The 16927-nt window shown below is 43.8% G+C and overlaps 1 protein-coding gene across 3 annotated transcripts in view; it reads right to left on the bottom strand.

Annotated features, from left to right (window-relative positions):
- Positions 1–16927, bottom strand: part of LOC129868042 (fasciculation and elongation protein zeta-1-like) — a 43679-nt gene that overhangs the window by 7823 nt on the left and 18929 nt on the right. For 2 of the 3 annotated variants that reach the window (XM_055941618.1, XM_055941617.1), the window contains 4 exons: positions 14788–14887; positions 12606–12692; positions 11705–11873; positions 7525–7850 (listed from right to left, as the gene is read on the bottom strand). In XM_055941618.1, the coding sequence (XP_055797593.1) occupies positions 7525–7850; positions 11705–11873; positions 12606–12692; positions 14788–14887 (682 nt within the window). The remainder of the gene's footprint in view (positions 1–7524; positions 7851–11704; positions 11874–12605; positions 12693–14787; positions 14888–16927) is intronic. The other variant, XM_055941620.1, reaches the window with a different exon arrangement.

Genomic DNA, 16927 nt, shown 5'->3' with positions numbered 1-16927 from the left:
CAGGTGACTACCTCAGTAAGCTGGTTGAGAGAATACCAAAAGTGTGCAAAGCTGTCAAGGCAAAGGGTGTCTACTTTCAAGAATCTAAAATATAAATTCTACTTGATTTGTTTAACCCTTTTTTGGTTACTACATGATTCCATATGTGTTATTTCATCGTTTTGATGTCTTCACTATTATTCTACAATGTAAAAAATAGTAAAAATAAAGAAAAACCATTGAATGAGTAGGTGTGTCCAAACTTTTGACTGTATGTTCGTTGTTGATAATCTGTTCCTGGATATGGACGGGGTGGTCTATGCTGTTTCTAGGGTTGCACATTTTGGGGAATATTCAGAGGTGGAAACTTTCCGCCGGAATATATGGGAATTTATGGAAATATATGCAAATGAATATTAATACCATTTAAATGTAGATGTTTTTTGCATTGGATATATTTACCGTATCATATGAAGACAGAAACCTTTTACCTTATCATAAGTAGACATCATTTGCAAATGATTAAATCCTTCCAATAGAAATTTAAAAAACTATTTAGTTACAAATTGAACTTTAATTGAGTTGACTCTTCACATAGGATGATTTCACTGAACAACACAAGAAAGGGAATACTGAATGATCCCCAATGATCCATCGCATCTCCCAAAAATGTTTGCAACATACATCTGTAAAATGTTAGTCTAGAAACGAAAGCTTTGGTTGTCTTCCTCTCAGGCTTCCATGTCTTCTCCCTGGACCTCCTCAATGTCCACCTCTTGAACATCAGACTCTGAGGCCTCATCTTCACTGTCACTTTCCAACCTTGTTGAGAATGGCTCGTTGTCAGGCTTAAAAAGCCTCAAATTTTCCCTGATGGCCACCAATTTTTAAACCCTTGTATTGGTCAGCCTGTTGCGTGCTTTGGTGTGCGTGTTCCCAAACAAAGACCAGTTGCGCTCTGAGGCGTCTGATGTTGGTGGGATTTGGAGGATGATGAAGGCAACAGAGGAAAGGGCCTCAGATCCACAAAGTCCCTTCCACCAGGTGGTTGTGAGATATGTTGGCATGACTGCCATCCCAAAGCCCTTGCTTGGAAGTGTACTTCGCCAGACTGCCAAGAACCTTGCCCTCATCCAGGCCAAGGTGGTGAGACACGGTAGTGATGACACCATAGGCCTTGTTGATCTCTGCACCAGACAGGATGCTCTTGCCAGCATACTTGGGGTCCAACATGTACGCTGTGACGTGTAATGGGCTTCAGGCAGAAGTCTTCTTCAGGCAGAAGTCGCTTTTTGATGTATTTCAGAACTGCAGTTTCCTCTGCTTGGAGCAACAGTGAAGTGGGCAGGGCAGTACGAATTTCTTCTGTTACATCTGCAAGCAGAGTCTGTACATTAGACAGGATGGCATTGTCTCCCTCGATCCGTGCAATGGCTACTGCTATAGGTTTCAGGAGTTTCAGACTGCTTACCACTCTCTCCCAAAATACATAATCTAGGAGGATCCTCTTGATGGGGCTGTCCATATCAGCAGAGGGTGATATGGCCATTTCCCGGAGAGGCCCCCCCCCCCCCCAGGAGACTGTCAAACATGATGACAACACCACCCCAACTGCTGGGCAGCTTCAATGTGGTGCTCTTATTCTTCCCACTTTGCTTGGTTAGGTAGATTGCTGCTATAACTTGATGACCCTTCACCTACTTAACAATTTCCTTGGCTCTCTTGTAGAGTGTATCCATTGTTTTCAGTGCCATGATGTTCTTGAGGAGCAGAATCAATGCATGAGCAGCACAGCCAATTGGTGTGATGTGTGATGTGAGGGTAGGACGCCTCCACTTTACACCAAGCAGCTTTCATGTTCGCAGCATTGTCTGTCACCAGTGCAAATACCTTCTGTGGTCCAAGGTCATTGATGACTGCCTTCAGCTCATCTGCAATGTAAAGACAGGTGTGTATGTTGTTCCTTGTGTCTGTGATCTTACAGAATACTGGTTGAGGGGTGAAGATGATGTCGTTAATTATTCCTTGCCCACGAACATTTGACCACCCATCAGAGATGATTGCAATACAGTCTGCTTTCTCTATGATTTGTTTGACCTTCACTTGAACTCTGTTGAACTCTGCATCCAGCAAATTAGTAGACAAAGGATGTCTGGTTGGAGGGGTGTATGCTGGGCGAAGAACATTCAGAAATCTCTTCCAATACACATTGCCTGTGAGCATCAGAGGTGAACCAGTTGCATACACAGCTCGAGCAAGACATTCCACAGCATTTCTCTGACTACGTTCCTCCGTTGAGTCAAAAACACTTCTGATTCCAGGAGGACCATGAGCTGTTGCTATCGATAAGGTGTTCTTCACATATTATTTGTCACAGTATTTGCAAATGTACACAGCTTTTCCTTCTATATTAGCTGCAGTGAAATGTCTCCACACATCAGATAGTGCCCGTGGCATTTTCCTGTAAAGATTAGAAAAAAAATGAGTAAAAAAAACAAATATAATTCCATGTACAGATAAATAGTTAAGCACTTAGATTAAACAACTCCTTTGTAAGATAAATGTTTTAAGATGAAACAGGTGAATTAACACTCCTCAGTTAGCAGGCTCAAGCAAGCTAAAACTCACATGGTAGCAAAAAACTAACTAGCAGAAATTGTTAACAAGTTGGAAATTATTTAAACACACTTTGCTGTAGGCTACTATTTACTAGTTAACAAAAAATCATGTATGTAATTTAAAATATATTCACACCACCCAGTATTGTAATCAAAACTTACCAGAAAGCATGTAGTCCTTGGCTCAGACAGTGTAGTAGTGTGGGTTCAATAGCATCTCATTAGTGTGCAAGATCTTGAGAATCAGCTGTACATGTGATGGAAGAGTGCACTGCACATGTGATGGAAGAATGCAACCCTGTGCATGCACAGGGTTGCAATTCCATTGAATTGGGGATAGTTTAACCAAAATATGCCACAAGACCTAGAATTGCCTTATGTGGATCCCACAAAAAAAGGTTCCCTGTTATAAGCTAACTTTTTGATGAATTTAAGAAAATTCCCCAAATTCCTGGGCTCAACTTCCCATGGAAAATGTCCGACCCTTTGCAACCCTAGCTGTTACTGTAGGATAACCTATGGTCACTTCCTCTGTGAGTACTCTGTCTGTTCTTCCCATAAGTTCAGTTAGTTAGGACCTAATGGTCTATCGGTAGAGCTGTCTGGCTTGGAAATGGATGTGTATGGACATTAAGCCCACATGCGTGTGTGTGTGTGCATGCATGTGTGTTGACAGATACACGCATGCACGCACACACACACACACAGAAAACTACAGGAAAAGGAGGACCGAGCATGCCCCCATTCTCTTTGATGGGGCTGTAGTGGAGCAGGTTGAGAGCTTCAAGTTCCTTGGTGTCCACATCACCAACAAACTAACATGGTCCAAGCACACCAAGACAGTCGCTCTGGTACCGCTTGTCGTGCGGTAGCAGAGAAAACAGTCTATGACTTGGGGGACTGGAGTCTCTGACAATTTGATGGTTTTTCCTCTGACACCGCCTATTATATAGGTCCTGGATTGCAGGAAGCTTGGCCCCAGTGATGTACTGGGCCATATACACTACCCTCTGTAGCACCTCACTGTCAGATGCCGAGCAGTTGCCATACCAGGCGGTGAAGCAACCGGTCAGGATGCTCTCGATGGTGCAGCTATAGAACATTTTGAGGATCTAGGGATCGATGCCAATTATTTTTGCCATGCCCTCTTCTCGACTGCGTTGGTGTGTTTGGACCGTGATAGATCATTGGTGATGTGGACACCAAGGAAGTTGAAACTCTCGACCCGCTCGACTGCAGCCCTGTAAATGTTAATGGGGGCCTGTTCGGCCCGCCTTTTCCTGAAGTCCACGATCAGCTCCTTTGTCTTGCTCACATTGAGGGAGCGGTTGTTGACCTGGCACCACACTGCCAGTTCTCTGACCTCCTCCTGGCTGTCTAATCGTTGTCGGTGATTAGGCCTACAACTGTTGTGTGGTCAGCAAACTTTAAAAAAATATATATATATTTCACCTTTATTTAACCAGGTAGGCCAGTTGAGAACAAGTTCTCATTTACAACTGCGACCTGGCCAAGATAAAGCAAAGCAGTGTGACACAATTTAGCAACTTAACACTGGAGTGATAGATGATGATGTGGAAGAAGAAATATTGGTGTGCAAAAGAGCAAAAAAGTAAATAAAAACTATATCGGGATGAGGTAGGTAGATTGGATGGGCTATTTACAGATGGGCTGTGTACAGCTGCAGTGATCGGTAAGCTGCTCAGATAGCTGATGCTTAAAGTTTGTGAGGGAGATATAAGTCTCCAACTTCAGCGATTTTTGCAATTCGTTACAGTCATTGGCAGCAGAGAACTGGAAGGAAAGGCAGCCAAATGAGGTGTTGGCTTTGGGGATGACCAGGGAGATATACCTGCTGGGGTGTTGTTATGGTGACCAGTGAGCTGAGATAAGGCGGAGCTTTACCTAGCAAAGACTTATAGATGACCTGGAGCCAGTGGGTCTGGCGACAAATATGTAGCAAGGGCCAGCCGACGAGATTATACAGGTCGCAGTAGTGGGTGGTATATCGGGCTTTAGTGACAAAACGGATGGCACTGTGATAGACTGCATCCAGTTTGCTGAGTAGAGTGTTGGAGGCTATTTTGTAAATGACATCGCCGAAGTCGAGGATCGGTAGGATAGTCAGATTTACAAGGGTATTTTTGGCAGCGTGAGTGAAGGAGGCTTTGTTGCGAAATAGGAGCAGACTCAAGATTGAATTTTGGATTGGAGATGTTTAATATGAGTCTGGAAGGAGAGTTTACAGTCTAGTGAGACACCTAGGTATTTGTTGTTGTCCACATATTCTAAGTCAGAACCGTCCAGAGTAGTGATGCTAGTCGGGCGGGCAGGTGCGGGCAGCGATCGGTTAAAAAGCATAGTTTTACTACCGTTTAGGAGCAGTTGGAGGCCACGGAAGGAGTGTTTTATGGCATTGAAGCTCGTTTGGAGGTTTGTTAACAGTACCCAAAGAAGGGCCAGATGTATACAGAATGGTGTCGTCTGCGTAGAGGTGGATCGAAGAATCACCCGCAGCAAGAGCGACATCGCTGATATATACAGAGAAAAGAGTCGGCCCAAGAATTGAACCCTGTGGTACCCCCATAGAGACTGCCAGAGGTCCGGACCACAGGCCTTCCGATTTGACACACTGAACTCTATCTGAGAAGTAGTTGGTAAACCGGGCGAGGCAGTCATCTGAGATACCAAGGCTGTTGAGTCTGCCGATAAGAATACGGTGATTGACAGAGTCGAAAGCCATGGCCAGGTCGATGCAGACGACTGCACAGTACTCTTTTATCGATGGCGGTTATGATATCGTTTAGTACCTTGAGCGTGGCTGAGGTGACCAGTGACCAGTTCCGAAACCGAATTGCACAGCGGAGAAAGTACAGTGGGATTCGAAATGGTCAGTGATCTGTTTGTTAACTTGGCTTTCGAAGACTTTAGAAAGGCAGGGCAGGATGGATATAGGTCTATAACAGTTTGGGTCTAGAGTGTCACCCCTTTTGAAGAGGGGGATCACCGCGGCAGCTTTCCAATCTCTAGGGATCTAGGATGATACGAAAGAGAGGTTGAGCAGACTGGTAATCGGGGTTGCAACAATGGCGGCAGATAATTTTAGAAAGAGAAGGTCCAGATAGTCTAGCCCAACTGATTTGTAGGGGTCCAGGTTTTGCAGCTCTTTCATAACATCTGCTATCTGGATTTGGGTGAAGGAGAAGCTGGGGAGGCTTGGGCAAGTAGCTGCGGGGGGGTGCGGAGCTGTTGGCCGGGTTTGGGGTAGCCAGGAGGAAAGCATGGCCAGCCGTAGAGAAATGCTTATTGAAATTCCCGATTATCGTGGATTTATCAGTAGTGACAGTGTTTCCTATCCTCAGTGCAGTGGACAGCTGGGAGGAGGTACTCTTGTTCTCCATGGACTTTAGAGTGTCCCAAAACCTTTTGGAGTTAGAGCTACAAGATGCAAATTTATGTTTGAAAAATCTAGCCTTTGCTTTCCTAACTGACTGTGTGTATTGGTTCCTGACTTCTCTGAAAAGTTGCATATTGCGGGGACTATTCCATGCTAGTGCAGTCCGCCACAGGATGTTTTTGTTCTGGTCGAGGGCAGTCAGGTCTGAAGTGAACCAAGGACCTTATTTGTTCTTAGTTCTACATTTTTTTGAAAGGGGCAAGTTATTTAAGATGGTGAAGAAATTACTTTTATACAAAGACCAGGCATCCTCTACTGACGGGATCCTCTACGGAACTTAATAATGGTGTTGGAGACGTGTTTGACCACGCAGTCGTGGGTGAACAGGGAGTACAGGAGGGGACTAAGTACACAGCCTTGAGGGTCCCCAGTGTTGAGGATCAGCGTGGCAGACGTATTCCTACCTACCCTTACCACCTGGGGGCGGCCCATCAGGAAGTCCAGGATCCAGTTGCAGAGGGAGGTGTTTTGTCCCAGGGTCCTAAGCTTAGTGATGAGCTTCGTGGGCACTTTGGTGTTGAACACTGAGCTGTAGTCAATGAACAGCATTCTCACATCGGTGTTCCTTTTGTCCAGGTGGGGAAGGGCAGTGTGCAGTGCGTCATCTGTGGATCTGTTGGGGCGGTATGTGAATTGGAGTGGTTCTAGGGTATCCGGGAGCACGCTGTTGATGTGAGCCATGACCAGCATTTCTAAGCACTTCATGGCTACCGATGTGAGTGCTACAGGGCGGTAATCATTTAGGCAGGTTACCTTCGCTCCCTTGGGCACAGGGACTATGGTGGTCTGCTTGAAACACGTAGGTATTAGACTCAGTCAGTGGGAGGTTGAAAATGTCAGTGAAGACACTTGCCAGTTGGTCCGCGCACGCTTTGAGTACACGTCCTGGTAATCCATCTTGCACCGGGGCTTTGTGAATGTTTAAAGGTCTTGGTCACATCGGCTACCGAGAGCGTTATCACACAGTCATCTAGAACAGCTGGTGCTCTCGTGCATGCTTCAGTGTTGCTTGCCTCGAAGCGAGCATAAAAGGCATTTAGCTCGTCTGGTAGGCTCGAGTCACTGGGCAGCTCGCGTCTGGGTTTCCCTTTGTAGTCCGTAATAGTTTTCAAGCTCTGCCACATCCGACGAGCGTCAGAGCCGGTGTAGTAAGATTCAATCTTAATCCTATATTGATGCTTTGCTTGTTTGATGGTTCGTCTGAGGGCACTAACCACTAACCCACACATTGACTCTGTACTGGTACCCCTGTATATAGTCTTGCTGTTGTTATTTTACTGCTGCTCTTTAATTACTTGTTCTTTTTATTTCTTATTCTTATTCGTATTTTTTAAATGCATTGTTGGTTAGGGGCTTGTAAGTAAGCATTTCACTGTAAGGCACATGTGACTAATAAAATTTGATTTGATTTTGATACACACACCATCATCATCATACAACATTGGCATGTGTCAATCCCTCAGTGCTAACCTTCGTAGGCATGGAGGCGGGCTTGGAGTCTGTGCAGGCGTTGATCATAGTAGGTGTACCACCAATCACGGTCGTGGTTATCGCGTTACCCTGCAGACTGAGGCCCTTGTCGACCCGGCGCCTGCGCTTGCCCATGTCCCGCTGCTCCTTCTGGCGGTTCTGCACCTCCATAAGGGCCGTGATGAACGTGTTCTTCACCTCCTTCTCAAACTCCAGCTCGTCACGGCGTGCCAGCTGGGTGACCAGCTCCTCGGAGTACTCCCTGATGGCCGCCTCCACCCGGCACAGCAGCTCCACCAGGGCCGAGCTGGGCATCACACTCAAGCCTGGAGGGAGAGAGAGGCATGGAGGTCAGGTATAGAGCTACATTAGCCTGGAGCCCCGCTCTGCATGAGCTGAATAGCCAAATCCTATGGTCATTGTCACAAACAGACAGATCTGAACCCAGGCAAACGGACATAGGTCTGAAGGGAGGAGGGGAGGAGACGATGGTTGTAATCGGGTATGGAGCTACGCTACATTAGCCTGTTGATTCCAGATGCTGTATAGCCAACTCTTATGGTCATTGTTACTAATAGATCTAGGACCAGGCTAACTGTACATAGAGGTGAACAGAGATTCAATATGCATAATGTTATATACTGTAGAAGGGATATCAAATTGCTTTCCTTGAGGGACAAAACACAATGACATAAACTGATTGGGAAAAAGAAAACCTGGGCCTGTATTCATAAAACATCTCAGAGTAGGAGTGCTAATGTAGGATCAGGTTCCCCCTGTCATTATAATCATATTCATTGTGATATAAAAGGAAATACTGATCCTAGCTCAGCATACTTTGAGACACATACATTGAGACGCTTTATGAATATGAGCCCAGTACCACTTCAGGCCTCAAGGGCAGGAATTGAATAGTCCTGCTGTATACATACAGTCAGTGATGTGTATTCATGGAAGCCATGGGAAGCCAGGCTTCACAATTCTTTTGACCAATAATAAAAAAAAATTTTTTGTCTCTCTGTGTTTCATAATTGTACTTCAAATCACAAGAGGCTGAATGTATCTTAAAGGAGAAAGCATCCGAGCGAGCGAAACAGTGCCCCTCTGTCTCTCTACATGTAGGCCATCAAGCTGATGCTGTCTGGTCCAAACGAGCATGACATTGTTGCCGCCCGTAGCATTGAATGCAAGGGAAGCCAGTGAGTATCTGGCCTCCCTTGACAAAAAAAGTATAACAAATTTACCAATCAGCGTTGAGCTAAACTGAGCGAGCTCAACTGTGAATGGTTCTGGCGCACCAGAAAAAGTGTCGTCACTCCTATCAAATCCCATTGAGAGCATACTTGAACTGTTGCATCTCGTTGTGTTGTTGTCCTCTGGTGGCTAGCTAGCCAGCTAGCTAAAATTGGCCTTTTCCTAAATTAGCCATGGATGGAAATAGGGATTTGGACTTGTGGTTTTAGAGATTTGGACTTGTGGTTTTACTTCATTCTCCGTACTGGCCAATGATTATAACGGTGATTCTGATCCAACCATTAATTCATACATTGTTGTGCCCCTGACCTGGGAGGATGGAAGTTCAATATGTAGCTAGATGGGTTGGCGCCCCCCCTTGGGTTGTGCTGTGGCGGAGATCTTTGGGGGCTATACTCGGCCTTGTCTCAGGATGGTAAGTTGGTGGTTGAAGATATCCCTCTAGTGGTTTTGGGGCTGTGCTTTGGCAAAGTGGGTGGGGTTATATCCTGCCTGTTTGGCCCTGTCTGGGGTATCATCGGATGGGGCCACAGTGTCCCCTGACACCTCCTGTCTCAGCCTCCAGTATTTATGCTGCAGTAGTTTATGTGTCGGGGGGCTAGGGTCAGTCTGTTATATCTGGAGTACTTCTCCTGTCTTATCCAGTGTCCTGTATGAATTTAAGTATGCTCTCTCTAATTCTTTCTTTCTTTCTCTCTCTCTCGGAGGACGTGAGCCCTAGGAAACATGCCTCAGGACTACCTGGCATGATGACTCCTTGCTGTCCCCAGTCCACCTGGCCGTGATGCTGCTCCAGTTTCAACTGTTCTGCCTGCGGCTATGGAACCCTGACCTGTTCACCGGACGTGCTACCTGTCCCATACCTGATGTTTTCAACTCTCTAGAGACAGCAGGAGCAGTAGAGAAACTCTGAATGATCGCTATGAAAAGCCAACTGACATTTACTCCTGAGCTGCTGACTTGTTGCACCCTCGACAACTACTGTGATTATTATTATTTGACCATGCTGGTCATTTATGAACATTTGAACATCTTGGCCATGTTCTGTTATAACCAGCACAGCCAGAAGAGGACTGGCCACCCTTCAAAAGCTGGTTCCTTTCTAGGTTTCTTCCTAGGTTTTTCCTAGCCACCGTGCTTCTACACCTGCATTGCTTGCTGCTTGGGGTTTTAGGCTGGGTTTCTGTACAGCACTTTGATATATCAGCTGATGTAAGAAGGGCTATATAAATACATTTGATTTGATGTAGAAGGCTAATGTTAACTAGCTAACGTTTCCCATGAATGGAAGTTAGGGTAGCGAGCTAGCATTTTAGCCAGGTAGCCTAGGACAACAAAAAATAAAATTGTGAACAGGTATGACAGAGTGGTGGACAGTTTCGTCAACATGAAAGAGAGGAGGATGACATTGGAGTTTCTCTATGAGTCAAAATGTTTTTCTACATTCACGAACACGCACGCACACACATAAATCAGAACCATGGACAGCCATATCACATTTAGCTTACGTGGATTGAACTAAACATTTTTGGGTATCTTTTAGTTGTCTCTCTATTAGACTAAGCAGAGGTGATTTGATGATGTTGAAATGTTGAAGTTAAAATGGTGCTGGAATAGTGGAGGCAGCTGCTGTTTTCTTTGCGACTTGCAGTAACTCTCTGAGGTTCTAAATCAATAGTTGTTTAGTGGTCTAAAAATGTCAGAAACATTAACTTGCTTGTACAAGCTTTAGCTCATGTAACTGTCTGTTACTGTACATGCAATATGCTTTGTGGCCTTTTGTTTTATTTTTAAATGAACCTTTATTTAACTAGGCAAGTCAGTTAAGAACAAATTCTTATTTACAATGACGGCCTACACCGACGCTGGGCCAATGGTGCGCCGCCCTATGGGACTCCCAATCATGGCCGGTTGTGATACAGCCTGGATTCAAACCAGGATTCGAACCACTTCACTGGACGGAGATTGCTATCTGGTTTTGTGATAAAATAAAGGTGTGGTTGTATTTATTCTGGCCACTGTGTCTTCTTATTTCTCGGCCATTACGCCTATATTTCACGGTCGCAAGGCATATGAATTAGGTTATAGAGCAAACAATGCAATTATCACAACACATAGATTGTAATGTCTTTATTGGGGGGGGGGGGGTGGCCTTACAGTATATGAATTGAGTACATAAATGGGAGGAAAGTGGGATGATATCACCCGTATGTCACCCATGACATTTTTCATTAGTCTTGACATTAAATTCTGAGAAGAGGAACTGGCTTTTGACTGTTTCTGTGACTGTGGGTGATACTGTCCAATATTACTACTATTTTTGGAAGTAAACACACACAAACACACACCAAGCAGGACAAATAAAAATGTGTCTCATGCAGGAGAGCCACATGGTCACACAATGTCTTTCCACAGGGAACCATATTGAGTGTGTGACATGGCCCTCTGAAATGATCGACTCATACGAAAAATGCCTGCTGCAGGTTTGTCTAGTTATTCATCCTATATTCACCATAGAGGCTGAAGACTGATGAAAGTTCCAGATGTTTACGCAGGTAAACTGATAAGACAACCATATTGTCTGAACTATGAACCCTCACCCAATCAAAGTCCTATAAGCAGGGCGTTAGCCTACTGAGCTAAACCCTAGCCATTAACTCAAACAATATTTTTGTCTCGGACAAGGTTACTCAGTGACACAGTCACAGCTCATAGAGCACATCTTTAACCACTACAAGATCGGTCAAAGGTCACTATCTTTTTACACACTTCTATGAACAGGAAATAGATTTTGGAAAAGGTGTCTGTCCACAACTCCAATGAAAATCTCAATTGGACCTTGAATTGTTAAAATTTTCATTTGACTCTTTGGTATATGTGACTTGGTGTTTAACCCTTCAGGCAACCTTAGTTTTTGTACACTTACCTTCATAAGAAGGCATGTTGTTATTGGAGGCCTGGGACAGCTGTCTGATCTCTTCCAGAAGGGATGGGTTGGTCTTGGGTGAGGAGTGTCCACTCTCCTCCTCGTCGTCGTCCTCTGTCTCACCAGGGTCCGGAGAGTTCTCCATCATCTCAACTATCTCCTCAATGACCTTGGAGAGAGAGAGATGGAGGGAAGGTAGATGAATGTACAGTAGCCTATGCTATAATGCAGAAGGGAGCTACTTGAGATAAATAGTCTTGCTATACATTTAGCCTTGGCCTAAATTGCCTTGGCCTTTCTAACCACTATTATTATAGTATATGGGGGAGTTAATGTATTCTACTTTTGTATGTTTTAAACTGTCTAAATTAGATTAAAGTAACTGTCCAGAGAGAATCTCACATTTAAAAGTGAATATTCTGTTAACTCATACCCAAATAATGTTGTTGACTCATCTTTTCTTCATATTTGTGGCCAAAGCATAAATTGGAGAAAACCCCACCTCTGACTTATATCTCAAACAGAACATTTGAAAAATGTTTGCTACTTCCTCATAGAGGATGATGGTCAATAAGCGGTCTACTTGCATTAATATTTTTAATGACCGGTATACGCCAACACCATTCTATTGTTGGGGTACGCACACACCATTCCAACACAGAAAAGCTGCTTTTTAACATACTTATTACAATTTTATTTTAAGGAAAACTTTTTAACTTGTGTTGTAAATAATTATAGGTCATATTTCATAGAAAACTGGAAACACTGGACAGTTACTTTAACTAAACCCAGTAATATACAGTACCTAACTGGAAGTCCTACCAAGTCTTTTGGATAACAGGAAGTACATGTTTTTTTTTATATATTTTTTTTTATAGGAAGTACATGTGTCTGTAGTCACCTGATCAGCAGTGAGGAGAGGCTCCTCGCTCAGGCAGTTTGCATTGTCATTCTTCTCGTTCATCTCCTCCTCCTCTTTTTCATGAATCTGTAGAATACAAGAGGGAACGAATGAAACCATGGAAACCCGTTCAGCCACATTAGTGCTACAGTAGCTTAACTTCTTAGTATTGGAAACAGAAACCATGGAAACAAGGTTTATAAATAAGAGTACAGAAAAGCCATTCACCTATATTGGATTTATCTTTAGATTATTAGCATTGGCATTTAGGGAGCAGTGAACATGGCCCAAAGATGACCCCATTATACCCCTCTCTGCTCTTCATCTGAAAATACTATTTATTACCCTCGAGTTTAGAAGCCAATTTTAAAGTGTTTGGGTTGTGCTTAGTCAGACTCAAATTGCCCCAAATCTATCTATTGTCCATTGACTGTCTATTTTCTACTTGATTGCTTTTGTTGCTCATTGTTGTTATGCCATTGGCCTCACCCCAGTTAATCACTACAAGGATAGCAATCAGTAATAAACTAAACCGGAGGCATGGAAGGGTAAATGCTGATGGAATGCTTTCCACTGTTTGGAGAGTCACGTATACAGTAGCTTCCTGCTGGGGACTGTCTGTCTGCGTATTGGCCCTGACCCAGCCCTGTGCCTTGGCCCTGACCCAGTGCCTGCAGTTGCATGTGAGAGCAGACTACAGGAGGAGAGGGAGAGAAGGTGTAGGAGGAGGGTGGTTGATTGACAGATACTAAGTAGCATGCAGTCAAGGCAGCTCAGCCTTGATATTTGGTGTCAGGTTAGGTGACGTTAGCACCACAAGCACAACACACCCTAGCTAGCACGTTTGCTAAAACATTGATCTCTTACAGCATGTTCTCCCACATTGCCTCACTAAAGAACACACTGCAGTCAGTTAAACATATCCATTCAAATGGATCAGGAAACATATCCATTCAAATGGATCAGCATCACTACTCTGGACGGTTCTGACTTAGAATATGTGGACAACTACAAATACCTAGGTGTCTGGTTAGACTGTAAACTCTCCTTCCAGTCTCACATCAAACATCTCCAATCCAAAATTAAATCTAGAATTGGCTTCCTATTTCACAACAAAGCATCCTTCACTCATGCTGCCAAACATACCCTCGTAAAACTGACCATCCTACCAATCCTCGACGTCGGTGATGTCATTTACAAAATAGCCTCCAATACCCTACTCAATTAATTGGATGCAGTCTATCACAGTGCCATCCGTTTTGTCACCAAACCCCCATATACTACCCACCACTGCGACCTGTACGCTCTCGTTGGCTGGCCCTCGCTTCATACTCGTCGCCAAACCCACTGGCTCCAGGTCATCTACAAGACCCTGCTAGGTAAAGTCCCCCCTTATCTCAGCTCGCTGGTCACCATAGCAGCACCCACCTGTAGCACGCGCTCCAGCAGGTATATCTCTCTGCTTACACCCAAAGCCAATTCCCCTTTTGGCCGCCTCTCCTTCCAGTTCTCTGCTGCCAATGACTGGAACGAACTACAAAAATATCTGAAACTGGAAACACTTATCTCCCTCACTAGCTTTAAGCACCAGCTGTCAGAGCAGCTCACAGATTACTGCACCTGTACATAGCCCATCTATAATTTAGCCCAAACAACTACCACTTCCCCTACTGTATTTATTTACTTATTTTGCTCCCTTGCACCCCATTATTTCTATTTCTACTTTGCACATTCTTCCATTGCAAATCTACCATTCCAGTGTTTTACTTGCTATATTGTATTTACTTTGCCACCATGGCCTTTTTTTGCCTTTACCTCCCTTATCGCACCTCATTTGCTCACATTGTATATAGACTTATTTTTCTACTGTATTATTGACTGTGTGTTTGTTTTACTCCATGTGTAACTCTGTGTTGTTGTATGTGTCGAACTGCTTTGCTTTATCTTGGCCAGGTCGCAATTGTAAATGAGAACTTGTTCTCAACTTGCCTGCCTGGTTAAATAAAGGTGAAATAAAAAAAATAAAAAAATAAAAGTCTAAAGATCTAATGAAAAAATGTACTTCCAAGATGAAGTTTCATAATGTTGTCGTTCCAGTTGAGAAGAAAGGGGGTTGGAAAATGGAGAAACATGATTCTTCCGATGACCTTAAAGTATTTTGGAGTATATTGGAGGGCGTTACCTCCTGTTCGGAGAGGTTGCCGTTGAATCCTTCTGAGTTGGGGTTGTCCCAGCTGGAGACAGAGGAAGGGACGTAGTTATCCATCAGCGCATCCCACACACTGAAACACGGACATAAACAAACACACATTCAGTCACCAACACTGCAACACAACAAAAATACACTGTAAAAATGCAACAAACAAAAAAAGGGAGATGCAAACACACTTAGCCACCAACATTGTAACAGGACATCTCATATACTCCAACACAAGACAAACACTCAGTCACCAACATTGTAACAGGACATCTCATATACTCCAACACAAGACAAACACTCAGTCACCAATGTTGTAACAGGACATCTCATATACTCCAACACAAGACAAACACTCAGTCACCAATGTTGTAACAGGACATCTCATATACTCCAACACAAGACAAACACTCAGTCACCAATGTTGTAACAGGACATCTCATATACTCCAACACAAGACAAACACTCAGTCACCAATGTTGTAACAGGACATCTCATATACTCCAACACAAGACAAACACTCAGTCACCAATGTTGTAACAGGACATCTCATATACTCCAACACAAGACAAACACTCAGTCACCAATGTTGTAACAGGACATCTCATATACTCCAACACAAGACAAACACTCAGTCACCAATGTTGTAACAGGACATCTCATATACTCCAACACAAGACAAACACTCAGTCACCAATGTTGTAACAGGACATCTCATATACTCCAACACAAGACAAACACTCAGTCACCAATGTTGGAACAGGACATCTCATATACTCCAACACAAGACAAACACTCAGTCACCAATGTTGGAACAGGACATCTCATATACTCCAACACAAGACAAACACTCAGTCACCAATGTTGTAACAGGACATCTCATATACTCAAACACAAGACAAACACTCAGTCACCAACATTGTAACAGGACATCTCATATACTCCAACACAAGACAAACACTCAGTCACCAATGTTGTAACAGGACATCTCATATACTCCAACACAAGACAAACACTCAGTCACCAATGTTGGAACAGGACATCTCATATACTCCAACACAAGACAAACACTCAGTCACCAATGTTGTAACAGGACATCTCATACACTCCAACACAAGACAAACACTCAGTCACCAATGTTGGAACAGGACATCTCATATACTCCAACACAAGACAAACACTCAGTCACCAATGTTGTAACAGGACATCTCATATACTCCAACACAAGACAAACACTCAGTCACCAATGTTGTAACAGGACATCTCATATACTCCAACACAAGACAAACACTTAGCCACCAACATTGTAACAGGACATCTCATATACTCCAACAAAAGACAAACACTCAGTCACCAACATTGTAACAGGACATCTCATATACTCCAACACAAGACAAACACTCAGTCACCAACATTGTAACAGGACATCTCATATACTCCAACACAAGACAAACACTCAGTCACCAATGTTGGAACAGGACATCTCATATACTCCAACACAAGACAAACACTCAGTCACCAATGTTGTAACAGGACATCTCATATACTCCAACACAAGACAAACACTCAGTCACCAATGTTGTAACAGGACATCTCATATACTCCAACACAAGACAAACACTTAGCCACCAACATTGTAACAGGACATCTCATATACTCCAACAAAAGACAAACACTCAGTCACCAACATTGTAACAGGACATCTCATATACTCCAACACAAGACAAACACTCAGTCACCAATGTTGTAACAGGACATCTCATATACTCCAACACAAGACAAACACTCAGTCACCAACATTGTAACAGGACATCTCATATACTCCAACACAAGACAAACACTCAGTCACCAACATTGTAACAGGACATCTCATATACTCCAACACAAGACAAACACTCAGTCACCAATGTTGGAACAGTCAGGACATCCCACACACACACAACACAGCACAAAACACTATCAGTCCACAAGGCTGTAACTATCAGGAAACAGGCTCTTTTGGGGGGGGGGGGGGGGGGGGGGGGGGGGGGGGGGCATAGAATGGTAATTCAATAATATTCCCAAATTCAGTGTTGGTTTGTGATTAAAACAAATTGAGGAGGAGGATGGATTACATCATGAAGAG

This window comes from Salvelinus fontinalis, chromosome 13 (genome assembly GCF_029448725.1).
Source record: "Salvelinus fontinalis isolate EN_2023a chromosome 13, ASM2944872v1, whole genome shotgun sequence".
In the NCBI taxonomy this organism is placed as follows: domain Eukaryota; kingdom Metazoa; phylum Chordata; class Actinopteri; order Salmoniformes; family Salmonidae; genus Salvelinus; species Salvelinus fontinalis.
The sequence above is the reverse complement of the archived record's forward strand: the minus strand, read 5'-3'. Positions and strand labels throughout refer to the sequence as shown.